General features: G+C 48.6%; 1 protein-coding gene across 2 annotated transcripts in view; it reads right to left on the bottom strand.

The window, feature by feature from the left end:
• Positions 1-13,591: 13,591 nt before the first annotated feature.
• Sfxn1 (sideroflexin 1) overlaps positions 13,592-15,669 on the bottom strand; it is a 42,569-nt gene continuing 40,491 nt past the window's right edge. For both annotated transcript variants that reach the window (XM_087896600.1, XM_048447857.3), the window contains exon 11: positions 13,592-15,520. In XM_087896600.1, the coding sequence (XP_087752726.1) occupies positions 15,424-15,520 (97 nt within the window). In that variant the 3' untranslated portion in view covers positions 13,592-15,423. The remainder of the gene's footprint in view (positions 15,521-15,669) is intronic.

Below are 15,669 nucleotides of genomic sequence, written 5' to 3'. Positions count from 1 at the left end.
GGAGGCCATTTCATAATAGGCCTGAGGAAAAAGACAGACAAACAGACCAAGTGAGGAACTGAATTGTTTTCCTCTTTAAATACTGCTTATCACAGAAAAAGTAGAAAAAAAGTTTCCTGGCCATATGTCAAATTAACCCCTTTGGTTACCATAGCAGCCCTCTCCCTGAATTGATAGCTCCTTATGCCACATTTTTTTTCTACCCTTTACAAAATGCCAGAAATGATTAGTGAGGAGACAAGGAGAATGTCCTGGGCATCCTGAAAGGTAAAGGCACCCAGCACTGAATTCAATCACCCCTTTTATTATGCAAATGGGTTTCCATTGAGTCGACCTTCCACGCATAATTAAATAAAAACTCAGGATAAATGAAGCACTGATGCAGAAATAAAGGCTCAAATTTTCTCAGGTCTCCTCTCCTCAGAAGCCAGCTAGCAGTCTTCCCCAGGCCTCAGCTCTTTTCTTCAAAACCTGGTCCATATTCCCTGGGGAAATTCTCTTTTCAATTATTGTTCCTGCCCAAGCCGAAAGCAAAACCGACCTCCTCCCTTTCATTAGCACCAACTTTATCATTCAGGACCAGACAGACCTGTGTTTCCCACTCGAGAAAAGAAATCATGGCTCACATTGCTACCCATTGCTTCCTGTGTGCCAGGCACTGTGCCAAGTTGTCTCCCTGCATTACATCACCTCGTCCTCCCCACAGCTGTGCAAGGTGGGCTCTTGCACTTACTTTTTTGTTTTACAGGTGAGCAGCCTGAGACTTGCCCAGGATATCAGTCACTCAGCTAATGCCCAAGCCGGAACTTAGATCAGAGGTAGGTTTAAAGTGCTGACCACAGTGCACCAATGTACAGAATTTTATAAGCATCTGGCCAGGGGCTTAAGTCTACTTAAAAAATGTCTAAGTGAGGCAAGGGGCCCTAGGCCCAATCTCCAGCCCTGCAAAAAGTACAGTGAACACACAAGGATTAGATATGCTCAAGGTGTGTGATGTGAAGATCTGAGATGGAGTAGATGCATTTGTGCCTTGGAGACTAGTCTTAGTCAGGCCTTGGCTTTCCAGTGGATTGCTGTAGAGCTATTCTCCCCAAACAAGCTTTCCATCTTGGAAAGAGAAGCGATGACATGGATGCCAATGGGTCACCTTGCCCATCTTCTGAACAAAAGCCTCATTACATAATGGTAGCCCTTGAATGTTTTATAGACTCAGGAAAAGTAGTGAAGTAGTGAAAACAGCGACTGACGAGCTGGGACTAAAGTGAGTGGGGAAAAGACACGTCTAGGAGCCAGAAGACTGCTGGGTAAAAGTTTCAGTGCCAGAGGTGAGCTCCCTCCCTAGGAGTTGTTAGCCAGGGAGGCACCCTTTCCTCATACTAAGTATCACCGCTGGGATTGGGTGCCTCCCGGAACTAGATGGTGTGACCCCATTGCTGAAGACACTGCATTCTGGCATAGTGCTCCAAGCTATGATGAAGTCTGCTGGGGAAGAATTGTCCTTGACAATCCTGTGTCTGATGACACAGTAAGATCCCCTCTGTCAGAGGAAACCCATGCTTAGTACTACAGGATAAAAATTCATGACTGCTGCAGGAGCTCCTTCCGCTCCTTCAACCAATAGCCGCTGAGATACCAGCACATTGGGGCATGGTCTCTCTCTCTTTCAAAAAGCAGCGGCTGTCCTCCATTCGCACTCTGGCTTCCAGCTCCGCTTCTGGCTCCTAGACTTCTTTCCTGATTGCGCAGAGGGGCTCTTGTCTGGGACGGTGATCTGTAAGTTTTTCCCCTTTGAATAAATAACCAGTCTATTAATCAAAATTCCAAACTTGTGTGGGATTGTTTGTGAGTTACGCCTTCACATGACTAGGAAGGCACAGGACCCAGTGGGGCAGCTGATGTTTCATTAAGCGGGCGTGATGGACCTTGGAGGTGAGGCAGCAATGAGCCAGAGAATGCCTGGAGGGTGGTGATCCACAAGTCAGGGATCCAGAATCATGATGTGCAGGAGAAACTAGGATTCTGAGTGGTAAAAGAGCCTTTAGGATTCTCTTATGGAGGCTCCTGGGGCAGGCCATTACCACATGCCAGTGACGTTTCTAAATGTGAAGAGTCTCCTGGGTGACATGGCGAGACCCTGTGTAATGAGTTTCTTTGGACCACCAGCTCCCAAATAATGCCATGGAAACTCACTAATTCTGAAAGCTTGACCTTAGCTTAGGCTGGTTCCCACTAGCTCTTATAACTTAACCCATTTATACTAATCTATGCTCTGCCATGTGGCTCGTTAACCCACCTCATACTGTATGTCTGACTTCCCCGTATCCCACTTATGAATTCTTGTTCCCAGAGTTCCTATCCCTCCCTGGAAATTACACCTATTTTTTTTCCTGTTAAGCTATTGGCTTCTCAGTTCTTTATTAAACCAATCAGAAGGTGCTTTAGCAGAGACACATTTTCACAGTGAACAAAAAGACTAGCCCACAACCACCCTATCTCAAAAACCGTGAGCTCCCAGACTCCTTCCTCCCTTGCTCTGGGTTTAGGTGCCAGAGCTATTTCCTGTGGCCAGCAGACATTTACACATGTAGCACAATCAGAAGTGTGGTAAGTCCCTGAAACAATGAGGGGCCTAGCTTTTTGGATGGTAAAAGGCTACATGAATGAGCACTGGGGTGTCCCAGCCTAGTGGTTAAACTTGACTACTGAGCCTGTACTGTGACTGAGGACATTTGGACTTTCCAACAACCATAGGCAGCTCCTGGCATGCGTACAGGTGAAACCAGGAGTGGCAGAACCTTGCCCGCTATAGGGTCAGGAAGAACAGATGCCTCTTGCAGGAATTGATTGCAATGGTTTGTTTTGCAGCACTGGACAGCAATTGTTCATGTTCCAGAATAAGCATGTTACAAAGAGAAAGGATACTCCTCAAAACCTTACGCTGACACCCACAAAGACCAAAGAGCAGGCACACACCCAGAGTAGAGCCCATTGTGGGGCTCCAGATAGTATCTGACCTTTTAAGACTCTATTCAGCGGCAATGCTCGCCAAACTCTGTCTGTGCAGCAGAGATGTAGCCTTGAGGACAGCCCTGGGACATCTTGGTTGTTAATGTGGGGGTAGAGGTTGGCCCTATCCTTCTGGATGCTGGTAGAAGGTAGTCTGAGGGCTGGGTCTGGAAGGAGATGGAGGTGGCAGGCAACCAATGTGTTGGCCAGGGTGCCCTGCTCAGTGCGCTCTCTGTCTCACAGTAGCTGGTAGATCTTGGACTTGTCCTGATCCCCACCTGTGAAGTGGGGATTTCTAAAGCAGTCATTCACAGGCTTGTGTGGGAGGAAACGAAGTGCTTTCTGGGAGAAAATGGCAACTCAATGAATGAACTGACTTTCTGCTCATTGGTGAGTGGGATTTACATGAGAGGACACATGTCAATAAGCTCTGGTCGGTGCTGGACTAAGTATCACTGTGTGGGTCTTAATCTACTTTGGAGCATCACCAAAGTCCCTGAAAATCTTCTGGTATGTTCCTGTTGCTAGAAGTTCTCAGCCAGAGATGCATCTTAAAATGGGTCCCCAGAGCTTAAAATTCCAGTCCCCAGCCCATCTTCCCACAAGGAAAGGTTTGGAAAAGGCCTGCTGTGGGACAATGGTCTTTTATCCTGTCACTTGTATTATTTTTAATAAAACGTTGATTGGCCAGTAGCCAGGCAGGAAATATAGTCATGGTGATGAGAACCGGAGAATTCTGGGAAGAGGAAAGCTCAGTCTGCAGTCGTCACCCAGATGTGGAGGATGCAGATGAGAATGTCTCGCTGATGAAAGGTACCAAGCCACATGGCTAACACAGATAAGAATTATGGGTTAAGATGTAAGAATTAATTAATAAGAAGCCTGAGCTAATAGACCAACCAGTTTATGATTAATGTAGACCTCTGTGTATTTCTTTGGGACTGAACAACTGCAGGACCTGGTGGCACAGAAACCTCTGTCAACAGATGGAGTACTAGGCCCCTGCAATCTTCTCTCAGATGAACCTGCAGTGAAATTAGGGATAAAAAAGTATGCTGTCTATATTCAAACACCAAGTGCTCTAATACTCAGCCAACTTTTGACGATGTCCCCATTGTTGTTACCCTCTGTCCTTGTCCCTCCAGACCCTCCCTCTCTGGCTCTGTTCCCAGATCTGCCTCCTCCTCCCAGTGTTTTCTGGGAGGCTCTCTTTAAGCACCTGGACATTTCTTCATTCCTCGTGCGAAGCTCACAACACACTGCTTCTCTTTGTAGCAGCCCCACTTCACACAGCAGCTTCTTTCTCCCTTTTCCTACTCCTCCTCCATCAGAACCACCACCATCAACCTTCATCCCCGACACCAGCGCCACCAGCACCCCCCACACCTTCCTTGATGTCTCCTGGCCTGTGTGCCCCACTCTGTCCTCACCCACACACTGCCCTCAAAGCCTCCCACCCCACCCTTCCTTACTCCACAAGACCTCCTCTCTGAAAGTGGATTCCCAGCCTCCCCTTTCTAGCCTGAAATTATTATTCAGAGTTTGTACCACACGGTTGGGTCCTTTCTTATTTCAATAGAACTGGTATTTTCCTCTCTATTTTTAGTTTGAAAAAGCTGTTCTCTCATATGACCATCTTTCTTAGAGATGCTGCTTTTGTAGTCAGTGCTTTCACCATCCGGGTAGAGCACAATCTACTATAAAAGCGGAAGAGAGCAGGGCTTGGCCCCTGTCTGCTGTCGGCCCTGTGGGATCTGGGCTCCCGGCCCTGAAAACGGCTGGATGACTCCCCAGGACAGGGAGCTCCAGAAGGAGCATGGGAGCTTTTCCATTTGGATGTTATTACAGGGAAAGGAGGAGGAGGAGGAGGAGGAGGAGGAGGAGGAGGAGGAGGAGGAGGAGGAGGAGGAGGAGGAGAAGGGAAAGGAGGAGGAGGAGGAGGGAAAGGAGGAGGGAAAGGAGGGGGAGGAACAGGAGGAGGAGGGGCAGAGGGACTTGAACAGGACTGTGCCCCACAGTTCCCTGTGAACTCTTAGTTTTCAGACTGCTTTGTGGAACTGATTGGCCCATGTTACAGACGAGGAAACAGGTGCAGAGAGCCAGATTGGCATGCATCATATCACAAAAGCTCATATCAAAAATAGCTGAAGGCAGCCCAGTTGAGGGTGAAACCATGCTGCCTCATGGTGCGCAGAGCCTCCAGAGCCAGGATCCATGGACTCTTCCCGAAGCTGCACACCGCTGCTGTGCTCGCCCTGCTGCTCTCTTCCTGCATGCAGGTTACACCCACTCCCTGTCTCTTTCCCCAACAAGTTCACTGCTCATCTTCTGAGCTTCTGCAACACTGTCAGAACAGATAACACGGAGGTCAAGGACAGGGCCTGGACCACTCTGGTCCTGAGTGTGACCATGCCTTTCTCCTCCCTCCTCTGAGGCCCCTTTTACAATGTACCCCAGAGAAATGCACACAGAGAACAAGTCTATCTTGCCCATGGACTCCAAGCCAGGGCATCTTTTCAGCAGCTACTGCAGGAGGAATCCCACCTTTTCCCAAGCGCCCAGGACCACCTGTCCACTAGACCTAGAGATGCTGGGGTCCATGCTTGGGGCTAGCAGGCTTTCTCTGGTCACTGGCAGACAACTCCTGGAAGCACCCAGCACCAGCAATGAGATCCTGCAGGCGATGCTGCCCTCTCGTGTTCCCTCGTGGTACTGCTGTTCCCTTTTGGCCTGGAGTTTGGCTAGCAAAGCCTGGCTCAGGCCTGACAAGGAAGCTCTGAGCTAGATGGTGCATCTGTCATTGCCTGTGTGCAGCTGGAACTAGAGGGGGCTGTGATTGGCTCAGCAACTCCAGGGACAGAGTAGGGGTGTTGAGAACCCTTCTTCACGGCTGCCTCCAAGACTGCTCGAGCTGGGGTCTCAAAGCACTCTTTCAGGAGGACCAAAGATTCGGGTGCTGACTCGAGCTAGGAAGTTGCTTAGAATCCTGAACCTTCTGGAAAAGTCTGAGAAGGTGAAACTGAAAAGGAATAAAGATTATCTATAAACCCATAGACACCTACTGTTGACTACTTTGGGGGTATCTGTCTTTTGAATCTATCTATGAATTTATTCTAAAATGGGGTTTAGAATATAAGAAGGGAATTTGTGTGTGTGTGTGTGTGTGTGTGTGTGTGTGTGTGTGCGCGCACGCCCACGCACAAATGTATGTGTGTGTAGTGTATGTGCAGGTGTGTGGGCATACCTGGAGGCCAGAGGCCGACCTTGGGCTTTGTCCCTGGAACCATCCAACTTGTTTTCTGGTTCACTGTCTCCTATTGTCCCAGGACTCCCCACTTAGGTCAGGCTGACTGCCAGTGAGCCCCAGAGATCTGATGGTCTCTGTCTCCCCAAGAGATTACCAGTCACCATACCCAGATTTTTATTTGGGGACTGGGGATCGAACTGAGGTCCTCATGGCTTCGTGGCACTTCATCTCTTCAGCCTCGAACTCACAGAGATCCACCTGCTCCTGTCTCCCAAGTGTGTCCTGCTAGCAACTTTTCAATAGCAATCAACATTGCTGAGTTCAAGAAATAGAAAATAGAGGAAAACCAACCAATCAAACAAACAAACAAAACCCAACAACTCAGGCCACTGCCAGTCTTAGAGCGCAGTGGCAGCCTTTCTCCCCAGCTTAGCTTACATTTGCAACAGTCACCTGGAATGCACCTATTTATCTATTTTGCAAAACTTTAAGAAATACTAAAGGACTTGAGTTCTAGCACCTCTCATTATCCCGATAGCAGAGCATGCCTACTAATTTTTTTTCTAGGAAATAGCTCACTGCCTTATGGAAACAACCTCCAACCCTTCTTCCCCTCTCCTAGTTCGTGCAGCTCCCATGGCAGAAGCTACGTTCTGCCAAGAGTGCGAGGCATATTTCTGTGAGATTGCTTTGTAGGACTGAAATGGTTAAAAGGGGAGGCACACTATAATTTTATAAATTTTGACAGATACTGTCAAATCCTTGCAGAAAAATTGTCAAACCTTGCACTCTGTAGTCGAGCGTGCTCATTTCCAAGTAGGGCTGCAGACAAAACGTTATGAAACTTTGAGTATTGAACACGCACCGTGCCAAGCAGCGTGCTGTGTGAACCTCACTGTGACTGAGGGAAGGAAGGACTGCCTTTGCTTTACAGCTTCGGGAACGATGGTTTAAAGAGCTTGGCCCTGCTCCAACTGCTACTAAAGGGGCTGAGCTGAATCCAAGCCAGTCTGTCCAGCCACAGCCTGAATTCTCTAAGCCAGTAGTTCTCAGGCCTGCGTCTGTCAGAACCCTCAGTGGGGGCTGTGAAAAGCTGCCACCTGAGTCAAGAAGCATGGTGTAGGCTGGAGAATGGGCAGTTTTCAGTCTCCAGGGATGGAGCACTGTGTTCCAGGGACCACCCTCTGACAACCGTCGATCCTATTGCCCCGCTATGGGACACGGCCATGCTAAACTTGGGTGTCTGACTGGGTGTGCACTGAAACTCTCTGTCCATGTGAGCAGACCCTTCAAGGTCTTCTGAATGTTTCAGGTGAGGTCTGTGGGAAACCCATTTTCTATTTTTGGCATGTTATGTGCTGCGTGCACTTGTTATTATTGTGTGTGCATGTACATGTGTGTGTGCGCACATGTGTGTTTGTGCTTATGGAGGCCAGAGGTGGACTTGGAGTATCTTTCCTTGGTTGCTCTCGCCTTTATTGAGACAGGGTCTTTCAGGGAATCTAAAGCTCACTGGTTAGGCTAGGCTGGTCGGCCGGTGAGATTCAAGGACCTGCCTGCCTAGCTGTCTGCCTACCCACCTCCTCAGCACTGGGATTATAGGCGCAGCCTACCTCACCTGGATTTTTATGTGGGTTCTGGGGTCAGGAATCAGGTTCTCATGTTTGTATGGTAGAGACATTGCTGACTGAGCTGTCTCCTTAGCCTTGGAATATTTTCTTGCTTCATTATTATTATTATTATTATTGTTGTTGTTGCTGTTGTTGTTGTTATTACATCCTCATGACGATTCTTACATTTAATGGTGATAATGCTCATGGGGACCTTTGGGGGAGTTATTGTGGAGACTGCAGAGTGCGGGTACCATGGCCAGTTACATTGTCACTACCGATAGGGAAGAGTTAGGCAGATATGGGTCAAGAGGCTCAGTGACCAAGTGACACTAGATATGCTCTTTAAGTTAGGGTTACTACTGGGGCAACGAAACACCACGACCAAAAAGCAAGTTGGGGAGAAAAGGGTTTATTTAGTTTACACTTTCACGTCGCTGTTCATCACCAAAGGAAGTCAGGACAGGAACTCAAACAGGGCAGGAACCTGGAGGGAGGAGTTGATGCAGAGGCCATGTAGGGGTGCTGCTTACTAGCTAGATTCACAGGGCTGGCTCAGTCTGCTTTCTTAGAGAACTCAGAACCACCAGCCCGGGGATGGCAGCACCCACAATGAGCTGGGCCCTTCCCCGTGGATCACTAATTGAGAAAATCCTTTACAGCTGGATCTCATGGAGGTATTTCCTCAACTGAGGCTCCTTTCTCCCTGATGATCCTAGCTTGGGTCAAGATGACAGAAAACCAGCCATTGCACATGCCAATCCACTCCTCAGCTTCACATCTCTTTAGAAAGCACAGTATGTGCTCCAGAGTTAAACAGGCCACGTGGATCACCTCTGTGAACTCTATCCTGCTCCAGAGGCTGAATTTGGACCAATTTGATAGCCGCTACAGTCCCCCCGCCCCAGAGTCCCAGGAATAACACACCTTCTCAGCTATTCCCAGATGAGTTGCTTCAACCATTTTAGTGGAGGCGATCACTGCATAAGCTGCCTGGCAGGTTCCCCATCTGTGTGTAAGAGTTTCCATCAGCAAAGAGGGTGAGCTGGGGACTGTGAAGGTTTGCTCTAGGAGACCAAGTTGAGTGAGCATGAGGCCTCCACAGCCCTGGGCAGGAGTGAGGGGGGCATCAGAGGAGAAAGGGACAGGGAGGAGGGTTGCAGGATTTAGGATAAGGCAAGAGGCCAAGGTAATTTCGGGTTTATCTAGAAATAATAAATGAAAGACCTGGATCCATGAGGGCCCGAGGAGGAAAAGAAAGAATGATCCAGAAGGCCTGAGAGAAGATGAGTGGAGTACACAGTGATTGGCTGAAACAGGGTGATCAAGAGGGCCTCTGGATGAGTTCGGCCATCACTGCTAGGACTCTCAAACATGGCCGCCATCCATACATGGTGGGGTTTAGCTGTTTGGGCAGGAAAGCAAAAACCCAATGTGAGGGCCCAATGGGTTGGGCTAGAACCCCTGTGACCACTCCGCCTTTTTGTCTGTAAAGAGGAGGTAGGGGAGGTGGAATTCAGGAGAGTCAGGGTAGGGACTGTTAGCAGGGCGTCCCACAGTAAAGGTGGCTGGGTGAGAAAGGGGGTCTGTTTGGATGCCTGGTACAGGGACTTGGCTGTGATGGCAAAGTTAGGGATAAAGTGACAGAAACCATCGAGGAAAGGAGGGAACCATGGGACCTGAGTGAGAGGTCAAGACAGAAAAGGTGGCTCCTGTGTCCACTGGGAAGGTGATGGATTTACTTGCTACCTGGAGCGTTACCTCGGGTTCAGCGAGTCTTATGGGAGTCTCTGAGTCTGCGTGCTGTCAGTCTGTCACCAGGCTAAGGAGCTCAAAGGCTGGAAGAGTCTCAGACGCCTACACTGGTGGGGATGGACCTCCGTGGCATGGCACAGAGGATGAGCCCACGTGGTGGCTCTCTAACTTCCACTGGCTAGGCTGCTGGCAGGCAGGCTATGGCCTGATGGGTGGCTGAGGGTTGGGACAGCTGGGGACCAGTGGGCCTTCCTGGCCACATTTGCTGCAGGCCGCTGGTGAGTTGACTTTGGCTGGGCCCCAGTGGGATGGAGCCTTGTGGATTTCCCTTATTCCCTCTGTGGGGGTACCACTGGCCTCAGGACAGCCATTAATACTTGAACTTAGAGTGTGGCCTTGTGGTGTAGCCGAGGCTGCTGGGAAGACTCAGGCACCTCCTCTCAGGCATTAAAAACCTTATCACCAACTCCTGTGATAATGGTGAAAAAGCCATTTTCACCAACTCCTGTGTGGGGACCATCCTCAGCCTTTTTAAGTTTCTTTCTAATATCTGGCGTGACTGAGAAATGAAACGGTTGGCCAGGATCATAGCTCCAGTCAGGAAGGCTGGGTCAAGGCAGGTATATTGAATCATGGTCTCTTGTAAACATTTTAGGAAAACAGCCAAATTTTTGTCAGCTCTCTATGTAATCTTGTGGAGCTTGTCAAAATAAACAACTTTGTTCGAGGCCATCTCCATACCTGAAAGGAGGAAGCAGACCATGAAATCCCTCCCCTGGCAGCCATTTTGACCTGGTTGGTAATCCCAGTTGAGTTCCGTAGCTGGCACTGTCATATCCCCCACAGGGACCATATTGTCTACTGGGTGGCTCTGGTCTGCATACTGTGTAGCCACTGCCTGAACCCATCTGAGCTTGGGGGTGAGGTTGGGGACCTGGATGACATAAGCATCATGTCAGGTCAGGTCATAGAAAAGACGACGAACTCTTTGATACAGGCAGAAAGATTAGCAGAATCTTCGGTCTGTGAGAGGTCCCGAAGGGAGAAAGGGACGTGGACTTGGACAATTCCTTCGGCTCTGGCCACTTCATGGAGGGCGCATAGGAGGGCAAAAGTCTGCTAAGACCGAGAGGGGTAGGTTAGTGTGTGGACTGCGACCAGAGTGAAGGTTGTGGAAGGGTGGGGGGGGGCGGGAAGTAGGGCCTGTGATGATGAAGGAGGAGGGGCAGAAGGAGGAGGGCGAGGAAGAGGTGGAGGTAGGCAAGAGGGAGGAGATAGAACCTTTGTCCCGAATGGGGAGGAGGTAGGTAAAGGGAGGAAGGCTGGCCACTGGGTGGAGCATGTGACTGTATAGAAGGGGAAGGGGCAGGCAGGGTTTGTTGAAAGGGTGGAGGTGCCAGTGACTCGGGTGGCTCCTTCGGGGTGGATAACGCTTAGGGTCCAAGTCCCCAGATGAAAGGGGCGACTGAAAGCATCGCAACCCTAGCAAACGAGACCTGCCATATCGAGCTCTGACTACAGAAGGAGGAACGGGAGAGTAGAACCCCAAACCCTGGACGTAAGGAAGCTCAGACAATTTGTCTATAGGCTGGTGGAAACGCTAATGATGGAGGATGTTGAAGTCAAGAGTGCCCTCTGGTGGCCGCTTAGATTGTTTCTCTAGCCTTTAATGAGGCCAGGCATATGGATACACTTTACAGCAGACACCCCAGGGATTACTGAGGGTTGGGTTTAGACCCATTTCCAAGCTTGTGCTGGAGTCAGAAGACTAGGGGAGGCATCCCACTTAATAGCCTGGGGTTGAGCAGTGGAGGTGGGGTAGCCTTTGGTAGTCTCCAAACCCAAAGGCTCTTTGCAACAGAGATTGTCTCTGCTCTGGAATGGAATGCACTTGCCCTGGCATGGTGTGGCTTGGCAGGGGATCCTGGGGTTCTAGACCCAGAAGAGATACCCGGTACCTCTTTAGACAGTGGCTGGGAAATGGACTTCCCCTGAGTAGAAAGTCGATCATGTCTGGTGGAGAGAAAGATAGAGGGAGTCTACATGACTGTTTTCTGCCCCCCCTCTTCCCCCATCGCCACAGTAAGCAAGCCAGATCAAGCTGAACTGAAAAAGTATAACTACAGATATATTGAGCAAGGCAACTCCGGAGTGGGTTCTCCAGCACCAGAGACGAAGGCCAGAGAAGTTGCCTGCCCGAGTCAGGGCAGGAAAGTTTTATAGACTGTAGATGAGGGGTGATGACGTGTCTGCCACAAGCTGGGTTTGTGCCCAAGTTTGGTCAAAAGCTGAGACTTAGGTGGGGACTTTAGGGGAGGAAGCTGCAGTCAAAAATGTGGAATTGGACTTTTGGGTGCCTTTCCTTTGGAGACTGAGTGGGTGGGGTTTTGTAGTGATATTTTGTTTGCAATCTATCGAATAAAGCTTGCCTGAAGATCAGAGGGCAGAGCTAACCCACTAGTTAGTGATAGCGGTCAGGCAGTGGTGGCACACACCTTTAAGCCCAGGATTTGGAGGACAGAGGCAGATGGATCTCTGTGAGTTCAAGGCCACTCTGAGCTACACAAGATCAGTGCTTAAAGAAATCCAGATGGTGATGGCTCACACCTTTAATCCCAGTACTAGATGGGAGAGAGCTAGTCTGCAGTTGGCCAGCCTTGCTAAAGACTTGGCTGCTTTGCTTTTCTAGTTGAACCTCAATATCTGTCTCCGTTTTTTTTATTATTATTATTATTTGTGCCACTCTGGACTTCCCCTCATATCTATAATGAACTTTCTCCTCCACCACACCTAGCAGCAGTCACATCCTTTCCCTTCTGTAAGAATTGCTGTAGTCATGGTGCCCTTCACAGTCAACTCCGGTCGTCAGCACTAGCTGCAGCACCATTGCCTACTGAGCCATCTCGACAGTCCAGAGCTGAGCTTTAAACCTCCTTGGCCATATTTCTGCATCGACTTTTCTTCTGTAGCTCTGTTCTCTCCTCATTTATGATATTCAGGAGCATGGGTCTAAGAGTCAGAAAAGCTGGGCCCAGCCTTTGTTGTTCCCATTTATAAAATGGGTGTTTTTTGACTAGTGATGTTGTGTGTACTGTCTTCCAAACACTGTAAGAACTACCTGAGGGCAATGAGCTAGTAAAAAGAAAAAGGTTGTTTGGCTTGTGGATTTGATAGTTCTAGTCTGTGGTTAGATGGCCTCGCTGTTCTTAGGCCACTCGTGGAAGTGGGGGCTGGTGGTGTCAGGGTAAGGCTGCTGAAGTGATCGGGAAATGCAGAGAAAAAGATAGAAGGCCCCACAGTCCCTTTCAGTAGCACGTCCCCAGTGACCTAAAGACCTCCCATCTAGACGCCATGTTTTATAGGTTCCACCACTTCCCAACAGTGCCACCTGGGAACCTGATCTTGAACAGATGGACCTTTGAGGTGTGTGCACTTGTGTGTGTGCATGTGCGTGTGTGCACGCGCATGGGTGTTGCTTGTTTGGAGAGAGTAACTGGTGCTACCTCTTACAGTAGCTGTAAATATTAACGCTAAGCCCCATGCATAGGTTATCATGGTTCCTGGCACCAAGCAAACAATGCTTAAATGGTTTCTGAATGAAAAAAAAAATAAACAGCCCATGAGTTTTAAATAACTCACGTATAACTTAGTTCATCATCTACCTTTCTTGCTTGTTATCACTGTTAAACTTGTGCTTAACTCATCAATGAAATTTTGCAACTGTTCTTCAAAGGGACCTGTTCCAGGGCTCCTTTGGGGGTCTAAGACCATGTCTGCTATGAAGACGGGTACTGCTTCACAGGGTACCTTTAAGGTTCAAGAGGGTGGAAGCCCAGCAACATAAGGCAGAAATACACTATTTGTTAAGGGACAGGCGGTCACACAGAGCACTGCATTCAGAGTTATTGATAAAGCACAGATGGAAGGTGGCACGGATTGTAACACTCAAACCGCAGGCAAATAAACGAGAGAGTTTCCTTTCATTCCACATTTATTTGACATTTTATCCAGTTAAACTGAAATGACACGTCGGCTGTGGCATTGGCAAGACACCTCACTAATACTGATAGCTGCTAGTCAGCCACACACAACGCTATCTCACATTAAAGAAATGGTAACTAGTCACCTTACCACCTTATTGCACTCCGTGTGGCTTTGTCTTCAGAAAAAAACAGGCTTTTAAAAGACCAGCAAAGGTTGCCAATTTTAGCTCATTTGTTCTTTTTTTTTTTTTTAATAAATCATGATTAAACCACGCAGTGAGTATTCCTATACAAAAGCATTAAGAGGCCGAAACTTCAAAAACAAATTGAAAAGAGCCCAGCTCCACACTGACTGTGCATTCCTTGGTACACCTGGGCTGACACTTCGGTGAGTGTGTCAGTCTCCCCACTAGCTACTGAGTTTTCACGTTCTCAGAGCTGAGTGTGCACTGGGGAGGGCTCAGGGATGAGCCAGGTGGGGCGGACCTCAAGGCCTTTAGCTTCCCGCAGAAACGTCCTGTAAGCACCTTGTGAGCCCTGCCTTGAACTCCAAGCTCTCCCCACCATTTACACAGACGCACCGAGGGCAACAAGGTTCATCCAAGGCCAGAATGTCACAGAAAGCCACTGCATTTCAAGTGGCTTGACATTTAACTCTACAGAAGATTCCAGCAGCATGGGGAGGGCTGAGAGCTTCAGATCCATACATTCTCTCAGAGAAAACAGAAATACAGACACAAGGCACATCAATCTGGACACATTACTGGGAAAAAGGATCTACAGAAACTGGATGGCTCCTTCTTTCCACTTACAAACCTCTGAATTGGAATGACTGACACTCGGTGTAACAGGTAGCTCGTCTATGACACGGAACATCTATGGACTTCCAACACGACCTCAGCTACACTGAACAGATAGCATGTAAAATCCCTAGAGAGATGCGGACATGCCACGTCATTTCAGGGTCTTCAAACACAGTGGAATGCAACATGACATTCACTGTTGCTGACTTGTCCATGTATTGTCTCTGTATCTTCCTGAAAGACACACACAAGGGGGATGCAGATAGGGATTGGGAACTATGGTTTCACAGTCCTAAGAAAATCCAATATACTCCTAAACCTGGCATTTGGGCATTTTGGTTAATTATTTGATGGAAATCATGATTCTTAAATACCTTTGAGGTCAGATTAATAACTTCATAAGAATAATTTCATAAGAACACTAGACAAACTGGAAAGTTAACCAAGAGAATCCAGTACCACGAACACATGCTAACTGTAAGGGCGGCTTCACACCCTGCTCTGTGGCTGACTTCAGGAAGGTGTATGGAGTGTTTACCCTCTGAACCTCAAGTCTCCTCACCATCTGCTTTGAACTGGTCCATTGCCAAACCGGAGACAAAGTTTCCTTAGTATTTATGCTTGTATAGTTAGTCTTAGACCTTTGGTGGATTTCCCAGTTCACAGCAGAAGTGGAAATGAAATTGGTATTTGCACAGGTAACCTTTCCAATGACTGACAACCATGTTTACTGAGCACCTAGCTGTGCCTACCAGTGCTTTAGAAAGCTCCAGGTGAGGGCTTTGAACAAACAGTGTCATTAAAGTCTACCAGAAGGGTACATTTGTAAATTACAACATGATTCAAATATCAGGCTCCTGACCCGCACTGGGGGCTGTGTCAAGGGGCAGCTTGACTCTAATGCAGATCTTTTAGAGGCTTTTGTAACTGGAAGTGCCCGTCACATGGGATTTCCTCACTGCTGTGGCTTCGGGAGGTTCACAGTTGATGGCAGGAGCCTCCAGGGCTTGATCGTGGCTTCACAGGCCCTTGTTAAAGTACACGCGCCGTAATTCAGGATGACTCCTCTGGATGCTGGCTTGCAACTCATCCTCCAAGCTTGTCACAGACATGGAACTGGGACAAGGCAGAGGGAACAAGGTTATCACATGGGCAAAGCAGGGACCCTGAACTAGAAAGGGCAGGGAAAGGACACAGGCTCAGAGACCCAGGGCTGGTGTGCATGGACACAAGGAAGGCTGCACATGGCCGCAAAAGGAGCATTC

The sequence above is a fragment of the Myodes glareolus genome, chromosome 14 (assembly GCF_982192425.1).
Source record: "Myodes glareolus chromosome 14, mMyoGla1.1, whole genome shotgun sequence".
Classification (NCBI taxonomy): Eukaryota; Metazoa; Chordata; class Mammalia; order Rodentia; family Cricetidae; genus Myodes; species Myodes glareolus.
Note: the sequence above shows the minus strand (reverse complement) of the source record. Positions and strands in the feature narration are given on the sequence as shown.